The sequence below is a fragment of the Antennarius striatus genome, chromosome 15 (genome assembly GCF_040054535.1).
Source record: "Antennarius striatus isolate MH-2024 chromosome 15, ASM4005453v1, whole genome shotgun sequence".
Lineage (NCBI taxonomy): Eukaryota > Metazoa > Chordata > Actinopteri > Lophiiformes > Antennariidae > Antennarius > Antennarius striatus.
Window position 1 is genome coordinate 16,404,640 of NC_090790.1, and position 18,995 is coordinate 16,423,634.

The 18,995-nt window shown below is 40.8% G+C and overlaps 1 protein-coding gene across 2 annotated transcripts in view; it reads right to left on the minus strand.

Annotated features, from left to right (window-relative positions):
• Positions 1-612: 612 nt before the first annotated feature.
• Positions 613-18,995, minus strand: part of fibcd1b (fibrinogen C domain containing 1b) — an 87,455-nt gene continuing 69,072 nt past the window's right edge. For both annotated transcript variants that reach the window (XM_068335717.1, XM_068335716.1), the window contains 2 exons: positions 4,438-4,617; positions 613-2,163 (listed from right to left, as the gene is read on the minus strand). In XM_068335717.1, the coding sequence (XP_068191818.1) occupies positions 1,898-2,163; positions 4,438-4,617 (446 nt within the window). In that variant the 3' untranslated portion in view covers positions 613-1,897. The remainder of the gene's footprint in view (positions 2,164-4,437; positions 4,618-18,995) is intronic.

The following is an 18,995-nucleotide window of genomic DNA, read 5'->3' on the forward strand; positions in this document are numbered from 1 at the left end:
AGATTTATATTTGTGCTGCAGGTTTGATGGGCATGTGCTTTAGGGATCATCGCAGTCTTCCTCAAACTGCATGGGTGTCCCACTCAGAGGAACGTGGAAAAGTTCTGCAAATATATGACTCCTTTTTTTTTTTTTTTTTGAATTTCAAACCAGTGGATTTGCTTATGTCCATGTGCTTGAGTACTCTTTGTATTAGCATAGTAGAAAACGGCTTCACATGCTCTAAAAGTCATACACGCTGTACAATAGAATCTACACATAATTTTTAAAGCTTTCAGTACATCCAAAGAAACTCGATGAAACTGAAAAAGATCAACGACGGACTTGAAACAGAGAGATGAAAAACTCAGAATTACACTATTTTCTGCCTCTGTGTTTTTTCTGTTCATTTTTTATTCTTTTTCCTTTTTTTGGGTTCGCTTTAGGCAATTTTGTTTTTGCCATAACACATTGCAGACTTCCTACTCCGAAGAAAAACACTGTTGGTTGAGACTGTCAGATCTTATTATACAGCCAGTTTCTCCCTGTTGGCATGATGAGAGAAACCAAATCGCACATACAAATCTTATAATAATCTTCGGGAGGAAGAGAGAAGGGGCGTGGGGGGGGGGGGCAGATGACAAGTGGGTGGGGGCGGTGTTGGTCAAATTTTCCTATCATGTCCAAGAAAATCAGATCAAAAGAGTATGTTGTGTAGTCGTTGACTCCTTTTTTCTACAATTCCTTTTGTCACCTTCACACAGTCTTTCCCCTCCTATTACATGCACATACATTAAAGTATGTTAACTACGTAGATGGAGAGAGCGAATGTCTGCCAGCATTAAATCTGTCTCTGCTAAACGCTGCAGTCAGTCGAGATGCTCCACTGAGCTCATGACAGGATGTAGATAGTGTAACAGAAGTCTGTCTCCTTTTGTAGACACACACATACGCATGTGCTCACACACACAAAGTGCTGGGTTACCATCTGCGAGTGCAGCATCAGTTGGCCAGTACTCAGCTGGCAGGCAGATCAGACAAAGTGCCCAATATGCTCCCTAATAGCCCAAGTCAGATGAGTGTGATCCTTCTTTTTCTCATTTCTCTTTCTTCATGTTTTTCGCTTCCTCTCTATTTCCACTTTCTCTTACCCATTTCGTTGACTTCACAATCCCCTGCTTCCACTAATTTTGCCGTTTTCAAGCTGGTTTCCTCTTCCTCTCTGTCTCACACTCATTATCAGAGGTCCCGCACTTCTTCCGACTTCCCTGCTGGGTCTTATTCACACAGATCGAGGATGTAAATGTGAAAAAGTGCACCACTGTGCTGCTCTGTCTCATTGAAACTCAAGATATCTTTTGCACGGGGAAATAGAGGATTTGTATCACCCTTTCATAAAGGTGTGAATGGTTTTTATACTGTTAAGTCTGGAGCAAACTTCCGTCTGGGGTTTGCACAGCAATGGGCAGCAAGACTGATCCACGACACAAGTGCCGTATCAGCACAAATAGAAGGTCAGAGTTACAAGTCAAAGAGAAATCAATGGTTTACGATCTTGCAGGAGACAGTTGGACCGCCATGTCAGGTTGAGCAGAAGGCAGTGGACTATGGGGTTTGGAGCTCTGCTGTGCTGTTTTTTGTAAAGTTAATGATCAGAAAAAAAAGGGATGGCAGTTGCATTATGTTTTGAGAAACGGACCGGGGGAAGGATAATGGAGGCCACAGCATGACATTAGTAGCTGATGATGGAGGAAGAATGGAGAGAGACATCAGGAGGCAAACAGCAGTCATCTAAACTCGAAGAGGTATACTTTAGTGGGGGAAAAAAAACCCAATTAACTCCATCCATCAGTCAGATGTTGTGGTTTTTAATGTTTCTAAAAATGTCTTCTTTTTCTTCCTTCTCTTTTTGTCTTTCTCATTTATTCTCTGGATCACGCGTAGGCCGTATCTTCATCTCGGAGAACTTGAGGGAATACTGCCAGCCAGTCCAGGAGGACCACTCGATGCCGTCTGCATAGGAGGTGTGCTGACCGCGTAAGTACTGACCATTGAGGTTGGAGGTGTGGCAGTTACGATACCACCAGGCACCGTGGTAGAAAGAGGCGCAGTTGTTCTCAGAGTGGTCGTTATCCCGGTCTTTGGTGGTGAATTTCATTCCGTTGTGCTTGAGTAGAGAGTCCCCTATAAGGCAGAAAAAGAGAACACGGAGATCATGAAAGCATCTTTACATTATGAGTTTCATGTTTGTATTAGAGGAACGGAACAAGCCGTCAGTATCGAGATGACTGATGAAAGGCAATGTTTCATTAGAGATACCCACTCATGATTAACTTCAAAATAGCATAGAAGATTTTAATTAATCATTGTGATAAAAAGAGGAAGTAGAAAGATTAGAATGCAAGCTCCTCAGTTCTCTAGAGATTAACTTGTGATTATCGAAAGCGGGAGGTCAGATGGATTTTTAACCAATTAATCAAAGGATCTTTGATGACCTTTTAAACTTCCTCTTTTGAATAATGCAGCTCTTCAATCAAGGTGTCTGTCAGTTAAGGGACAAAAGTATTGTTAGCGGGTACAAAAGACATGTTTAATAAGCACGTCAATTTGTCTAGTTTCATTTAGAGGCATTTCAAAAAGTAAACATAATAGTCCAAGACGACAAGACGGAATTTAGCATCTACAAGCTACTGGATCGCTACAAGATCAAGAGTAGGAAAGTAGCGTAAATTTGTACCGAATGATCCTACAGTCAAACTGCAAGGAATTTTAGTTCATGCTAAAAGGTGCTGCAGGTTTTTAAACAGCACAAACTGCGATCCAAATGGTATTTGCATCAGTTTACATCCCTAACAACAGCATGTCTTCTGGGTAATGCAGTCCTGGTGCTGGACCGACCTGAGTGTGTTCCAAACCTGTACCCCCCTTGGAAATAAAGACCACCAAATGCAACAACATGGATCAAATGGACCTCAAGCTTTATCAAGAGGATGGCTTCCATAGCCTATTCCCAGCAATTTCATTGTATGAACCTGGACTTACATCCCTGGTGAATTGTCATTGTTGACATCTGCTCTAATTGGCTCATGAGGAAAAGGAAAGAAACACCCTCACAGAAACTCCAGTAGGAACATTTCAGCAAATGGATGACCAAAGAGGTAATGAAGTGAAATAAACTCCCCATACCTCACCTTCACTCTCTGCTCTTCCCTTTTTTCTCTGAAGAAGGAATCACACTGTGACCAAAAGAGGATGGAACCATAAAGCTGAGAGCAGAATGAAAACCCACTCACCAGCCATCAGGTTATGGCTAACAGCTCATCAGGGCATCAAATGTTCCTTAATTGCCCAGGATGTGGACACCCCGCTCCTTACACTTTCATTCTGTCCTACAATGCTCTCCATTTGGCATTGCCATGGTAACCAATCAGCAGAAAAGTTAAGCTGACAGACATGTCTGATATCCGTGTAGCGTGCTGACATTGGGGGAATTGAGGGGAAAAAAAAGAAAATGAAACCGCTCAATGGCTTGACAACGGGATGATGTCCAACAGCCGCAGAGAACACAAGAGATGAAAAAAACAAAACAGAAGCACTTAGAGGTTAATTTGTAAGGCGCTGGATGTCATCTTGGTGGCTAAAAGGCCAGCAAGCTCCTCTGATGCATGTTAAGATACAACAAATGAGCACCTGTCATCCGAGGAGCAAAAACACTGGTGCTGATAACAGTGGTACTCCCTGTGTGGGACACGAAGAGGACGACATGAGGATTGTGATGGAATTTGAGTACCCTTCAGCTGAATGGATCCAAACGTCTGGCATATAAATGATTGCAAGGTCAGATCCTCCTGAGGACAAGATGGGAGCAACACACATTTTTGTTTGGAATCTGACATATCTGTGGAAAAAACTTCTCTGCCTCATTTATCCCTTACCCCGATCCATACTAATTTTTATTTTCCCCTCCCTCTCATCTGCTAGCCTTCTTGCACCTGTCCCCTTTCTTCCTTCCTCCACCCTACTTCTCTTCCCTGCTCCATCTCTCATATTTGTCCCCATTCTCTCTCTCTGTTATTCGAGCAGCGCTCCCAAAAGGTCCTCCAAATTGCTTCTTCATTTCAATGGCAGATTTTTTTTCTTCATGCTGCAGGCCAGGCACTGTCATTAATTGTCAGTAATTTAATCAAGGTGACATTTAGCTGACTTGAGTCTGTTAGTCGGGGAACAGAGACACAGATGCATGCAGTATCTTTCAGTCTCTGTTGTCGTCTCCATGGCTTAAAAAGTGGGCAAACCTATTACACTGTATAAATAGCATGTTGTATTACTTTACTTGATGACACTGGAAGCTGGTTGTAACTTTCAACCATGCATGGCTGTGACTTTAAGAAAAATGTGCAAAAACAAAAAAAATATATTTGTCAGAGTATGGAAAGCCTAACTAGTTCATTTACATACCTGCATTGCCAGAATAGTCTCCTACAGTCAAAGGGTATCCATCGTCATCAGGGTCCACTGAGAAGAGTCCGACTCCAAAGGTCCCATACTGGGCATGTGCAGTGCTATTTTCAAAATCTTCCAAGTCAATGCGCAGTTCGTAGTTTGCCTGGATGGACAGGGCATGGATCTGTTTAAGCCCTGTGGGGAAAAAAGAGGGACCAGAACGTTCCATCACAAAAATGCTAACCTTGTTCTCAACAAATAATTTAAAGCCATTGCAGCAGCTTCTCCATGCCCTAGATTTTCTGTAAATAACATTTTTACCTTCATTACCGCATGCGTGGGGTTTTTAACCGCACTAAGATGGTATTTATCTTCAAAAGTGTTTCTACTCCTTGCAAGAAAAGTTTACAGTCAGATTGGAGAGATCATCTAAATTCACTGGAACAATTATGCAACATTAAATGAAGCACTGACACCAATTTCGCCATGAAATCTTGCTCTTGACTTACAAAACTTTAGTTTAGAGTCAGACTACTAACAGTTAGAGTTCATTCATTGCCTATTCCTACTGGCAAAGATTCTTAATTTGCCTGAAATTGCTTCCATGAGCTCTCCAAAGTGTAACAGCCTGGGAAAAGTCAGTAAGATTGAAACTGAGTATGTAGGAGTGGTGAAAGGAAAATATTTTCACAAGTCAAATTAAAAGTTTATTTTAGTTATGTACAGCCTTAACAGTGAAAACGGTGTGGATCATGCTCTGTAGTTAAAGTGTTCAAGTTTAATGTTCACCAAGAAATGCAACCATATTTCTGATTTTCTCTCAAACCAAGGATCAGAAAACTCACATCGTTTATACATGTAGTAAAAGCCCATCAGCTCGATTGACTATGCATTGATAATGATGAGTATTTAAGCTCTCAGGTCAGCCTTAAGAAGAAAACTAAAAGTGGTCTTAGAGGTTATTTTTATTTAAACAGTGACATTCTGTTGTCTCATTTCCTGTGCTTCTTATGAAGGTTTTATGAAACAAGAAATGCTACATGCCTTCATTAGTCCAGTCACTTTACAGGGAAAATGAGGTGGTGTGTGTTATCGTTTACTTCAGTTTTTTGTCTTTGAAAACTTCGCAAATTGACATTAACCTCTTGATTAACTCCGATTTTTACATCATTGTGCTTTTAAAGCTGCATTTTCATCTCCACCGAGGAGCCTGGGTGATTGGTTTAGTGTTTGTTTGTCTTTCATAGGATTTATAAAAACTCTGTCACTGTTTTCAGAATATTCTTTGTTTTTTCCCCTTTTTTTGACCAGTACCTTGTTCGATAACATTAGAATTGTATGAACTTATTCCACAATTAAGAACCATTGAAATTTTGGTGAACAACTGCATAGGGGGTTGGATCCATGTTTTATTATATTTACTTTAATCCAGAGGAAATTTATTGTCAAATTTATCTGTCAAAACGTTATTGACAGATTAACATGAAACCTTTTTGAAAAGGTGCTTTTAAGAGGAATCTGCCATAAAAAAGAGCCGGAAGCTTTTCTACGTGGTACGCTTCATCCTTATGAACGTAAATGTCTCATCAAATTTTTAGGAAACATCTTCATTCAGTGTCCTGACTCTGTCTTTTAATTGTTGTTCGATTCTTAAGAGAGAGTGTGAGTGAGTGAGTGTGTGTGTGTGTATGTATGAGAAAGACAGGAGGTACCAGGAAGACAGAAGGGTTTCCAGCCCTTCTTCCTCTGCCCCTCCTGTCATGGAGTGATGGTGCTACCCAGGGCGAGTTTTTCTCTTGCGGGTTGATCAAAGGTACCGAGAGAAAAGATTGTCAACAGAAAGGAACAGGAAGAGCTCAACCTGAGGTTCCTCAAACAAACTTCATGACAGGATGATGAACAAAAGTAAACTCAGCCTGGAGACTCCAGTAGCTTCCCTCCATGCTTCTCCCATGCAGTCGCAGGAACAGAAATCTGATAACATTTTAAAGCAAATGCTTTAAGAAGGCCGTGGTTAAAGCAAACAGGGAAAGGTTTGGACTGAAATTTTAGGGCCTCTTGTTTAAGTTGACTCGGAATCAGCATGAAAGCAGATGCACCACAAGAAGGGTTTCCATGAACCTTAAACAGTTACAGCAATCATCAGCTCCACAAAAGAAGCCATTCTGCATTTTAAAGCTCTCAAACTGACTTTGTCTAATTTGAATTCTATTGTTGTCGAGAGTTTCACTCTGAGAGCACCCCGTCTGAAGTAGAGAGCTAATTTGATGACAAACACAGCTGAAAGAGCCCATTATTATTCAGAGAAAGAAACTTGCAGTCTGGGCCCGGGCGCTTGGTTTGGTTTTAATCTATCCCAATGGGAGATTGATCCAGTTCTTCTCATTTTCTCACCACATCAGCACGTTCGAGGTAGAGAATCGGTCATTAATACATTCATATGCCTGTCATCTCCCCGTCCGTCCTCTCACTAGGATACGGTGAAAAGGCAAACACACACAAAATGCAACACATTTTCATACGCGTTCAGAGAAACCAAAAAATAGCTCATTTGCAGAAATAGTTTTTGTGTCGCAGCCCTTGGAGAAAAAGTATCAATCCACGCAAACGCCTAAGGGAAAAGTATCCTGGAGTGCTTTGACAAACTTCAAAAGAACGAATTAGGGTGTTTTCTCTTTCAAGAAAGAGAAGAAAATACCAAATACACCACAACGCTATTTAAAGAATTTGAGACTTCAGTTGTGTATTTACATAACTTTAATTCAGTCTCTAATTAAAGCCCCCGAGAATCGCAGCGAGACTTTAATTTGGAATAATTAAACACGGGGAAAAGTGAAATAACAACAGAGACTTCTTTGGTTAAATTGTAAATGCTCAGGTGTAACTGTGTTAATTAAATGCTATTGTTAGGTTATTTAAAATAATACAAGGGAGAATTTTGAGGTGTTTTGCTTCAGCATTTACATGCTGATTGCTCCGCTGGGGAGAGACTCGCCCCTCTTTTTGCTGATTTTCCATTAAAGGAAGCTTAAATGAGTCTAAAAACTTCTGTCCTCCTACATGTTTTAGATGGGCAATTATTTATTCTATCTATTTTGACTCTTAGTGGCCCACAATATTTTAACTGTTGTTAATTCTGACTGTTGTGACTCTATGTGCAGTGTCGGGAACCCAGAGGGGCTGCTGAGAATGTAAATGCATTGTCAATAATAGAAATAGCAAGTGTCAAAGGTGACTCTTATTTTGAAGGTGCTTATTATCGTGATGGTAAATACCACTCTCTGTGGAGATGGATGTGTGTTTCATGGATGTAAGTCAGCTGATAAATGGTGTTATAATGACCAAAACACAGAATCTCATTTTGAACAGTCGATGATTTCCGACAAGGAATTTCATTTGGAGTTTGTCTGATGAATAAACACATTGATGGGACAAAAAAATCGTTGGGCGCTATTTGGCGTTAAATCATCCGTGTCCTCATGGTCTCCTTTACAGCGGCCGAGCCGAGGCTAAAAATATTATAGGGTCGTCTTTATGTCGTTCATAAAGATGAATATTCAGGTGGCAAAATGTCACTTCTACACATTTCAAACACATTACACGACTATTTATCCTCTTTGGCGCCAAATCTATGAAAAATGACAGTAAAACTTATATATATACCTGCAATTCCCTCGTTAAACCAGGCAATCTATAAGTCATTGTCACGGCTTTGAGCTTCAAAGAAAAGAGGACATATTTAGCTTGTTTAGAACATGAAGACAGGAATTTGTCATTTTTATCTTTTATTCATTCTTTGAGGGCGTGCTGTTTTCCAGAGTCGAAGCGAAACAAAGCCAGAGCCATACTGACGGTGATTAAAAACTTCCCACAAGAGATTCCCGCTCCTTAAATGTGATTTTACAGCTAATGAGACTGACATCAATGATTTGATTAAAAATGCAGACGACCTTAGAGAGACGTCTGTTTGATTCAGTTAAAAGGCTCAAATATTAATGATTTATTTGCTTTTATTTGAAAAGTAAGTGAGGGTGGGGGGCAATGGATGCTTTAAGGGGACGGGATGCAGTCCCGTGCTCACAGTCTGAGTGCAGTAGTGGTGCCATGGGGTAGAAAGGAAAAAAATAATAAAAAACAGATTCTCAAAGCCAACAGAGAAATGATTACACTTCTCTCTGCCGCTTGTGACATTTCTCAAAGTTAATTATTCATCATGCTTTTCTCCCTCTGTTGCTGGGGGGCAACTCCTGAGACTGTTTCAGTTGAAAAAGAAGAAAAAAGAAGCACTCTGCCGTCTCCTCCTCCCGGCTTCCTCCCGCCATAACTCAAGCCCTCCCTCGTTTTGTATTTTTTTCCTCCTTTTTCTCCATCCCACCCACTTGCTAAATCTTCCAGTTATGCTCTGGAGGTTCAGGACAGGGAGGAGTTTGGAGGGGAAGGACTATTTCTGCAGCTGTGATGATAGTTGCGGTACCTTTTACCGCGGGGGACTGGGTGGCGGAGGGGATCTTCGAGTAACACACCCACTGAATGGCTTACCATCATCCACTCTTAGGTAATAAAAAATTCTTGCTATCGCCGGCTCTCCCCTTGTCATCAAATGATAGGAGAGCAGCGTAGGACACAGTGACAGGTGTGTGCTGAACTCTCTGGCTTGCGGCTTCCCGGGAGCCGACTCTGACATTTAGCAGAACAAAAAGGGAAAGAATCTTAAGATTAACTGTCACACCTTTGACACGTCTATACCTGTTTGCAAATTCCCATCTAAGACATTTTTCCATAGAACTGCACGTCATTTATGATAAAGCAGACAATGCTTTATGTGAGATTTTTTTAATCTCTGGTTTACGCTTTTGGCTAAAGGGAGACATCTTTCTTCTTCATGCTTAGAGAATCTTGCAATCTTGCAGAATTTTAGAAATCTTCATGAATCTTTCCTCTTAAGCTCCTGACCCCCCCGCCAGTAAAAATGAAAACATCCTGCAAAGCAACAACAGTAAAACCTTTCTCGCTTCCTGTTTGCTAGGAGTCATGCATGCTCCTGTTATAGCTGAAGATGAGAGGAGATGTAGTGCATCACGGTTCAGAAAATGGTCCCAATATTTTTCATGCAGACAAAGAGCGGAGGGACTGGACACTTTTTGTCAAGGCTTGGTTGCACGGGCATTCAACTGATATAAGAAATGCATAAAGAGACTGACTCCTCTGTATTTAAAAGCATATCCAGGCTGAATATCCTTTAGTTGAAAGACCATTTCAGCGGTACTATTTGTTAATGCTGCAAAACACACGGAGCCTGTCCTTGGGCTGAGTCTAACTTGGGAATAATGATCCTGGGAATGTTTGCCCACTTTGCCCACAGCGCCCTCATTATCGCTCGCAGGAGTCACTTGTAAGATACATACATTTTGCGATATATTATTAATGCACTATTGTTTTATTTGAATCTTTAGGCGGTTTCTGGAAAGAATAAAACTCATGTTTCTCGAGTTTCATGTTGCAAACCTGCAGCATTTTCATTGAATTAGATCCGGCAATGTGAATCTCAGATGGAGGAGGTGGTGTGTGACTGCAGGTGTGAAAATGCAGCTCCATACACCTGATGAATGGTGCATAAGCATTAACACTATGAAGAGAGACTTATGTGGTTATCTTCAGTCTGTCCAGTTCTGTTAATACTAATAATGAGAGTAGTATGACTTATAGAGTATGTCCATTGTTGGTTCACAGGCAAGGGTCTTATTGAAATGGACAATGTGAAAACAAGGCATCACAGAGGGGGACCACAGCTGACAGCAAGCCTGTTGCCGTGGCAGCTATTAGGTGACTGATATAGTGGTGCTTTAGTGTGAGGTATAATTAAATATGAATTCACATGTTCACATACTGTACATGCATTATTCTGATTGCAGTAAAACTGCTTCAAGAATATGATTCAGGTGTAATTTTTTCGCTTTTATATAATGAAACATGGATTTCATGCTGAATATGCTATTATAGTTAATTTTAATAATTTACCTTCACTTACTTATTTTTCAAATTTTCCATGTGATCAAACAGTCAGAATTTGGCAGCTCCCTACTGTACTTGACTTGTTAGGAATCCTGTTTATTGTTCTCATTTTTATTTTATTTTATTTTTAATTTATTTTAAAAAAATGTATACACTGTTATAATCCCTGAAGGGAAATTAAGAACGCACACTCTAGATTTTTTGTTAGTAAATCACACGCATGCATATTAGTGTGTACAGGCCCCTGTCATACACACAACCACACACAAGGGGGCGGTTGTAGGCATGCAATGGGAGGTAGAGTGGCGGGCAGCTCCTTTGTGGTGCGCCCAAATGAGCAGCGCATCGCTCAAGGGACGGCGCCTCGCTCAAGGGTACCTTGGCAGTGCTCCAGAGGTGAGCTGACACCTCCACTTCCAGCTCACTTTCGTGTGGTTTTATTTTTTTGGGGGGCGGGAGTGGGAATCGAACCAACTGTTAGCTGGCTAACAGTCGATGTATATTTAGTCATCCAGGTCAATGTCAAAACTTTGTTTCCATCCCATTGGCTGCGGCTCACCATGAACATAGCACCAATAACTCAGGTGTGCATTGTGCATCTACACCTCCTCTTTACATCTTAGCTCATTTCGTGTTGAACTCCTCTTGACTCCTCGCCATCGCCTTTCTGTTGAAACCTCTCCACCAGCTGTCACTCCGCTCTCTGATGCCCGGAGTTAATTTGAGATGAATGAAGAACCCGTCCTTCCTCCCGCCACAGCTGCTAAAAACAAGCCCGCTGTCAGACATGGAGGAGGTGACAACTTTTCTTGTGTTGTTCGTAATGCAGCTTGTACATCACATTTATGTGGTTCAGCTCCTATTAGTGAGCACAGTTTGGAGCTTCTCTTGTGCGCCTCTTTTTCTTCCCCCGTGCATTTATATGATGACTTTTATTAATGGGTGTGCATATTATATTAATAGATGGGGACAGGCAGAGGTTGGAGCAGTGTGACACATGCAAAGCTAATTGACAGAACATAATGATGTATGGTGGTGATAAGTCTTGATTAAAACTAATGCTCCAGCAGTCGGTTTAGGCAAACAGGGCAACACACACCCTCATACAGGTGTGTGTCACACTCTCTAGAGCTATGTGATAATTATTACCCTTCGTCACTGACTCTCTCTGTTTATTTCCCTCTCAATATTTCAGCGATAAAGTTGTACATTCAGGTCCTGTTAGGATATATCCAATCTTTATCCAATCTTTATTTGTTGAGCACTTTACCACAACCGCAGTCGATATATCATACACAAGACACGACTGATTACTGACGGTAATATTGTAGGATGTGTGGCTTGTGTTGACATGATTGAAATGGAGAAAACGCCTTTGAGAGCACAAGTGTATTAACAAAGTCACTCCCTTTCCAGTCTCAAATAGTTGGTTCTGTTCTAATGATGCTATCAAAATTGTTCCAGTGTACCGTGTAATTATGTTTTGCTGTGTTTATATATTTCCTTTCTTGCCAAAATTTCTTGAAATCTGGAAAACTGAAATAATTATCTCCTTGTCAAAGTTATTTAGAAGTTGTGTTTTTTCTTTCCTTTTTTTTTTTTTTTTAAATTAGCTCCAATTATTTCTAAAGCGGAACCAAATTATTTTAGGTTGTTAAATTATCTTACTGCATGGACTTTTGAAGCCATGTGACAGTGTATGAGGCAGGGGGTTTATGTCCCTAACTGGATTCCTTTGTTTTTGAAGTAAAAAGTCAGAAAGAAATGGACGATCCGACACATTTGAAGCTCTGAAGTCAAGCTGATTTCATTGTTACGTCACAGAAGATTTGTTTATCTGACTCCAAGTGGCTCAGTTTGATGTATTAGATTTTTGGTTTTCTTTCAACCTCATATATTTCTGTAACTAAATGCTTCTGAATGCCATCAGTCAGTCATAATAAGGGAGGTGGTTTTGCTCAAGTGGCAGGATTAGTCATAAAATGATGAGAGAGGTGTATGAGAGCCAACAAGCCATCACATTTGATAGTATCAGAAATTGACCCTCGGGGTGGACAAACTGAGCCAAGAGTAAGAGATGGGAGAAACCGAGGGAAAGAGAGGCAGGTAGACAAATGCTGAGAGAGCTGGCAGGCCTGCAAGGCTGTAATTCAGAGAGAAGACCGCATTAATATTTAGAGGTGCTCTCAGGTAAAACAAAATGAGCACAGCAGTCCCAGCTTGACAGGAAAGACTGGCAAAAGAGAAGGAATAAAGATCCACTGGGTGTGAAGCAGTCAAGCTGACAAGAAGCTTGAAGGTTTAGCACTAGAAGACACAGAAGTTCATTTGCATCAAACATACCCAGAAAAAAAATCCAGAACAGTGTCAACACAGGAGTGTCAGACAACAAAATGCTTACAGTAAAAAAATAAAATCCGAAGGTCCAAAATATTGCTAGCCCCAAAGAAATCAGACAAATGGCAGCAAACCATTAATAAAGCAGCCACTGTTGGAGATGCATGTCATCTTCAGCCATGCTAAAAATATAAAATTTGCACAAATTTAACCCTCGGGATGAATTGCAGGGATTTAATTGGTCCCTCAGCTTTCCAAACTGGTACCACCATCACTTTGGTTTTCACTAAATACCTGCAAAGCTAATGGTATCTTTCATGAGCCCTGACTTGCAGTGTCTTAAGCTCGTCTTTATATATTTCAAAAACTTGCTTTAAAACACTAACATGGTTTATACAGTTAATGTTTAAAAATGTATGGTCACAATTCATTTTCTTTAGAAGCGGTTAAAATAATGAGTGAAGTGGCATCTGTGGTTCTCACACAATTTTTCATCAGTTCAAGTCCTCCCAAGCTTGTGATTGGTAAGTTAAGACGGATGTGAACTGGAACCAGGAAGTCTATTCAAACATCTCGATGGGCTTTGATAACTTCTGCTTTCATTCTGGCTACAAGTCCATTTCTGTAACTTTTCACCCACCTATTGTTCAAGTTGAACACCTACCATTATTCAGCCCACCCAAATAAAGTTAGCCCTGAAAGCCCTATAAATAACTGATATTGATTGGACTAAACTGGATTTGGTGACTCTTACCCAACATGACCTTTCCTAATTTTGGAGGATACATGGGGTCCTTAGACTGAAAGTGTTAATTGCATTGTTGGGATTGTTAAGCATTAAATCTAACAGAGAGAGGAAAAGCAAGGCAAAAAGCAAGATGAGTATAGAGCGAACACTGAAACACCAAACAGGGCTTTGATCGTGGTACATGGTACATGACATCATTAAAGCTTTGTAACCCAACACTACCCCCTCGTGCCCACTGACTCAAGGGTAATGAGGGGTTTGAGAGACCGAGTGTGTCCAAACTGTGTCACACATCTCCAGACCCTCCAGCTCTCGCTGCCTTTAATGAGGTTGCAGAGAGTTCGGCGCTCATGGAGCAGTTTTCATTTAATTTATGTGAATTCTATGATTTTTCAAAGTGTCGTTGCCCTGTGCTTCAACCGTCTCTGCTGATCGATGTTCATTCTGCTCAAAACATCCACAAATGCCTCCAGTGACATAAATAAAAGAGGCTTCTGTAAGTCTCTTCCAACACTGAATTCAAGAGCTGAATGAGAACATTTCTTTTTACAGCTTCCAAACGACTGGGTAATCCTCAAACACAGTAAAATAGCAGTGATATTTAATACACATTTGATTCAGGGAGAGAAAAAATCTTTTCATAGTACGCATGGCCTCAGCCCTTAAACTTAAGACTCCACAATAAAGCAGCTCACATCAGGGGCTCCGTCCTTCAGAAACCTGTGATTTCCTCAGCTCTGGAGTTGAGGCAGTGTTATTCGTAATAACTTTATCTTAATGTTCTGTTGCCTAATCTCTGACCAGGCATGAAAATGCGCTGTTCCTTAAATAAAAATCTGAAGAAAGCCCAGATAAATGATGAAATTAATCAGCATGTGGAATCAACTACAATGGGCATTGCGGCAAGATTGTAGGTACAAAAGACACATCGCTCTCGTTAGGAGAGACGATTGATCATTTCTAAATCAAATATTCAATCATCCCATCTTTTCATGTTCGACATTTATTTACGGGAAAATTCTGCTCGCAAATTTTTACTACTCCAGGTTTAAAATCCTTTTCCCTTTAAAAACGCCTTCGGAGCCAGAGCAGGTAGAGCGGTGGAAAAATGTACCTGTAGGCTGGTGATGAGAGGCATCAAATGAAGTACCTGGGCCTCGTGGAGAGGGCTGTGAATTGCTCTGGTTCCCATACATATCGAAATTACTGGCAGAATTGCTGCAAATTGCAGCTATCTCCACTCCAGCGGTGCAATCTACTGCAGATGGAGTGCCTCCCGGGGTACGGCCACACCAATCAGAGATGGCGTACCCCTCCTGGAGGAAACGGAGGCTGAGCTGGAGGCTGAGGCATCATTGTGTCAGCGTCGAGCCTGATTGGCGAGACCTCAGCTGGCTCTCTTTCTGGATCCCCCGGACAGCCGGCATCAGCGTGTCGGACCGAATGAAGAGGAATCACACTCCTGAATAATTGATTGGATATGAATGCAGTATTGGAGGAGCTTTAACAGAAAACACTTACATGTGCTCTAAATAATAGATTGCAGGGGATCCGAGTCCTGGGAGATATTGAACTTTGCATTACTCTTTGTTGTACGGGAAGGGTATCAAATATTCCAGTATTTCCACTCTGATGTTGATCATTGCGGTTTGCTTTGCGGAGCTTATGGTGACATTTTAATTAGCATACATGTAAAACATGTATACTTGCACTTGAAATGCCAGATATTTTGCTGAAGTAGCTGCAGGATTTAATAAGATGTCCTTGAGTATTTGGTCTTAGAATTGCAAATTAAACGAACACACGTAAAGCCAGAGTGTAAATGTACAATCAGTATTTATCTCTATCTTTGCGTTATGGGATATAGAATATGTTGTGTACATTACTGCTGCTGAGTAGAATAACCCCAGAGAGCACTACATATAAAAACACACAACTCCCACGCTTCCATATTGTGAAAGATGTCAGTGGCATCAGATATTTTCATCTAAAGCACACCGTTACTGCATGCATGCAGTGTGGTGTTAAAGCAGAGGGTTCGACTTCATTCACAACCACGTAAAGCCGAAGCCAATTATCACGGCAGTGATTTGCATGAAGTGCTTCTGCTTAAACACTGTTGTGGACTGTGTAATAGTAAGGAATTAAATATAGGGTTAGAAAACTGCTGGTCCAAATCACGCCAGAACATAAAACGCCTTTCCGGATTGAAATTATTAGTGACTATGGCTGGAGGGGAGGGAATCTGCTGGGTAAAAAACAAACCGGCGGTATGAGACGCAGAGGCACAGTGTGTGGGCAGACACTGACTGTAAAGAGCTGCACAAGGCACTAAAAAATAATTGTTTTCCTGACGTTAGGTTCAGCTCCAGGTGATCCCAATAAGCATGGTTTTGTTTTTAATCCAACATGCGGCATTTCCGTATTTGAGGTGCTTCACGTATGGAATAATGACATTGTTGCATGAATGCATCACAAGACTGGGATTTTTATTATAGACTAGTGTAATTGTGGCATGAGAGGGAAATCACACACAAATAATTACATATTACTGACCACTGTAAACTCTAAATAAGCAAATGAATTAAATGTAAGAGTTCATCTATAAGTATTCCCAAATTATATGAAACTAAAAATAGAATTTAAATGATGTACTTGTATCATCAGAATGTTGTCAACATCCAGGACCCAATATTTTTTTGTGGTTGACCCTCGTCTGCACTACAAACCCGAATAAAGAAAGGCTCCCAAACTTGATGCACTGTAAGGTATGGATGCGTCGTCTTTGTGTCTATGGATAGACTGGAACAGGCCGAACAGAGTTTAATTCAAATCTTAGTGAAATCTCTGTGAAATGTGTCTGACAGAACTTTGGTTCAGCAAGGGAGAAATATATATTTCTAGCCTCACATAATTTTTTTACTCTATTTAAATTGGACATAAAATCTCATGGATGGCATAATCTCATGGATGGCATTCATTGACTTGACTCAGCACTCCTCACAATAAATCTGATAGAAATATTACAAAGTACATAGACATTATAATGGTTTTATTGAGGCGGGGTCAAATGGTTTTGCTTGTGTCTTTGTTAATTACGGTACTTATAAAATCAGTGCTATGTTTTACATTACACTTTCCAAAGATGTTTTACTGTGCTTTTCATTTCATAATGAGTTTATTATCGATTAGGTGCTGTGTTTAAAGTCACATATCGTCCAGCTAGAAACATGCTGCTTTGATTTCAGCATCATATAAAGTAGAATTTACTGTTCTCTAAAGGAAATTCTGTGCTGGCCACTATTAGATACAAGAATAAACAGAAGCTGCTCTACAGTCTCTTGACACCCCGTGAAGAATTCAGCCAGAGATGCAGCTGACAACATCGAGTCCATCACAAGTAATTCTGCTGCTTCGTGAATACAGCGATGTCACGGAGGCAGGAGTGGTTGATGATTTCTAAAAAGAGCATCAGCTAAGTTGGGTCACAGCCTGTCAAGGAGGTGACCATGATATGATATGATATGATACGATATATGTCTCATCTTCCCTGAGCTCCAAGCAGCAACACAGATGCAGTGTGGAGATCAGATTCTTTGCATGTACAAGATTTCCGTACAGAATATTTCAACAATGGAAAGGAAAGGGGAAAACAGAACTCTAACAAAGACAGCAATACAAAAACCACAACACACAAATAAGCAAGAGGAAACAAGCCATCAGCACAAAAGTTAGAAAGACATTAGTCCAATTCAAGTGCACATTGCTTTTTGACTATAAATGATCACAGACATTTCCACAACAGTCACTTCTCTCACTCACACAGAAGTTTGGCAGCAGATTTCCTTTCTGCTGGGAATTGGATCAGAATCCTGGTTTGCACAGGCTTCCATTGAAAACATGGATGTATTCTAGGTCTGTACAAGCGTGTTGCTTCTACTGTAATCCACTAGTAATGAGTCTGACCTTGTTTACAGGACTGAACAAAAGAACAGGTGAAAATAAGACAAACGGCATGAAAAAAATACAAGTCTATTGTCCAAATTTGTTTAGCAGTTAAAAAATATAAATACAGTATTTTCCGCACTATAAGGCGCACTGGACTATAAGACGCAGCCTCAATAATTTGTTTGTTTTATAATTTATTTCATATATAAGGCGCACCAGATTATAAGGCGCACACAATAAAAAAGAAATAAAAATTATTTGATAAACTGCAGCGGCTGTAGTTGTGCAATTCGTCCACTAGATAGAGCCGCGCTGCTCAGGAAGTCATGATTGCATTCATGACTTCCTGACTACCTTTGAATGGCCCCTATTGTTATGTCAATAAGCCATTCTGAGCCTCATCAAGGAAACCTGATCACTTGATCACTTTGCCATCTTAGAAAGAAGTCAACACGCATATTAAAAAACCTGACATTTAAAACTGGTTAAATTCATTACGAGTGCAGTCAGTGCGAACAGAGCGGATTATTTCCTGATTTGAAGTTCGAAGCAGATATTTAAGCTCCGACGTTTGTCTTCGTTTATTAATTAAATATTGTTTCGATCGATCGGTAGTCCAGTCGGAGGTGAGGTGCAGCTCTTTGCTGTGTTTCCTAAACAATTTTTTAACTAGTTTTTAATGTCAGGCTGCTAATTTACTGGCAAATATGACTCTGTTTTACTCCTAGAACTGACTTTAATGTCGGTGTCTCACCGCCGTGAATCTCACCGCACGTCGCTGCAGACAGAATACACAAACCTGAATGCGCCCCTCCGCCGCCCCCTCAGCGCTATCAACTACATTTGTAAATCAATTGCAGCACACCCGTTGGCACCTTTGTCTAGCAGTGACTCTGCTCTTGGAATTTCAGAAAAGGCTGGAAGTTCAGCTTTGAGGGTCTTTCATTCAGTTGTTGGGCAGCATGTTTCTTTCATTCACCTTTATGCCAGTTTTTCCGTGTGTTTCCACAGACTAATAGAATGGACCGTCACTAGATTCCAGATGACAGCACAATGGCATTTTTAAGACCAATTAAGTTTAAAGTGGGTTATTTCTGAGATCAGTCAGTCAAACTTTATTAATAGAATTGTTGAAAGTTCCTTATGTTTTGCTACGTAATCACCGGTGCTCCTACAGTCTGCTCTACCGTCTGAGAGCAGCTCAGTCAGAGCCGGGACTTCCGTGACGCCCCTTGACTACCGTTGTTAGGGGGCGTGGGCCCCAGTGCCTTGTGAGGGGGCTCCTCTGGTGGCGGAGTGCGGCATGACTGGCTGCCAGACTGCCGGCTTTTTAACCAATATTAATATGAATATAAATCCATATATAAGACGCACCAGATTATAAGGTGCACTACGGGTTTATGAGAAAATTTTAGGCTTTTAGGTACGCCTTATAGTGCGGAAAATACGGGAGTGATCTTTCTGAAGTGTGCTATCTTGTCTTTTACCAAGGAGGAGCCAACCTGTACTCACAGCAAGTCACGCATAC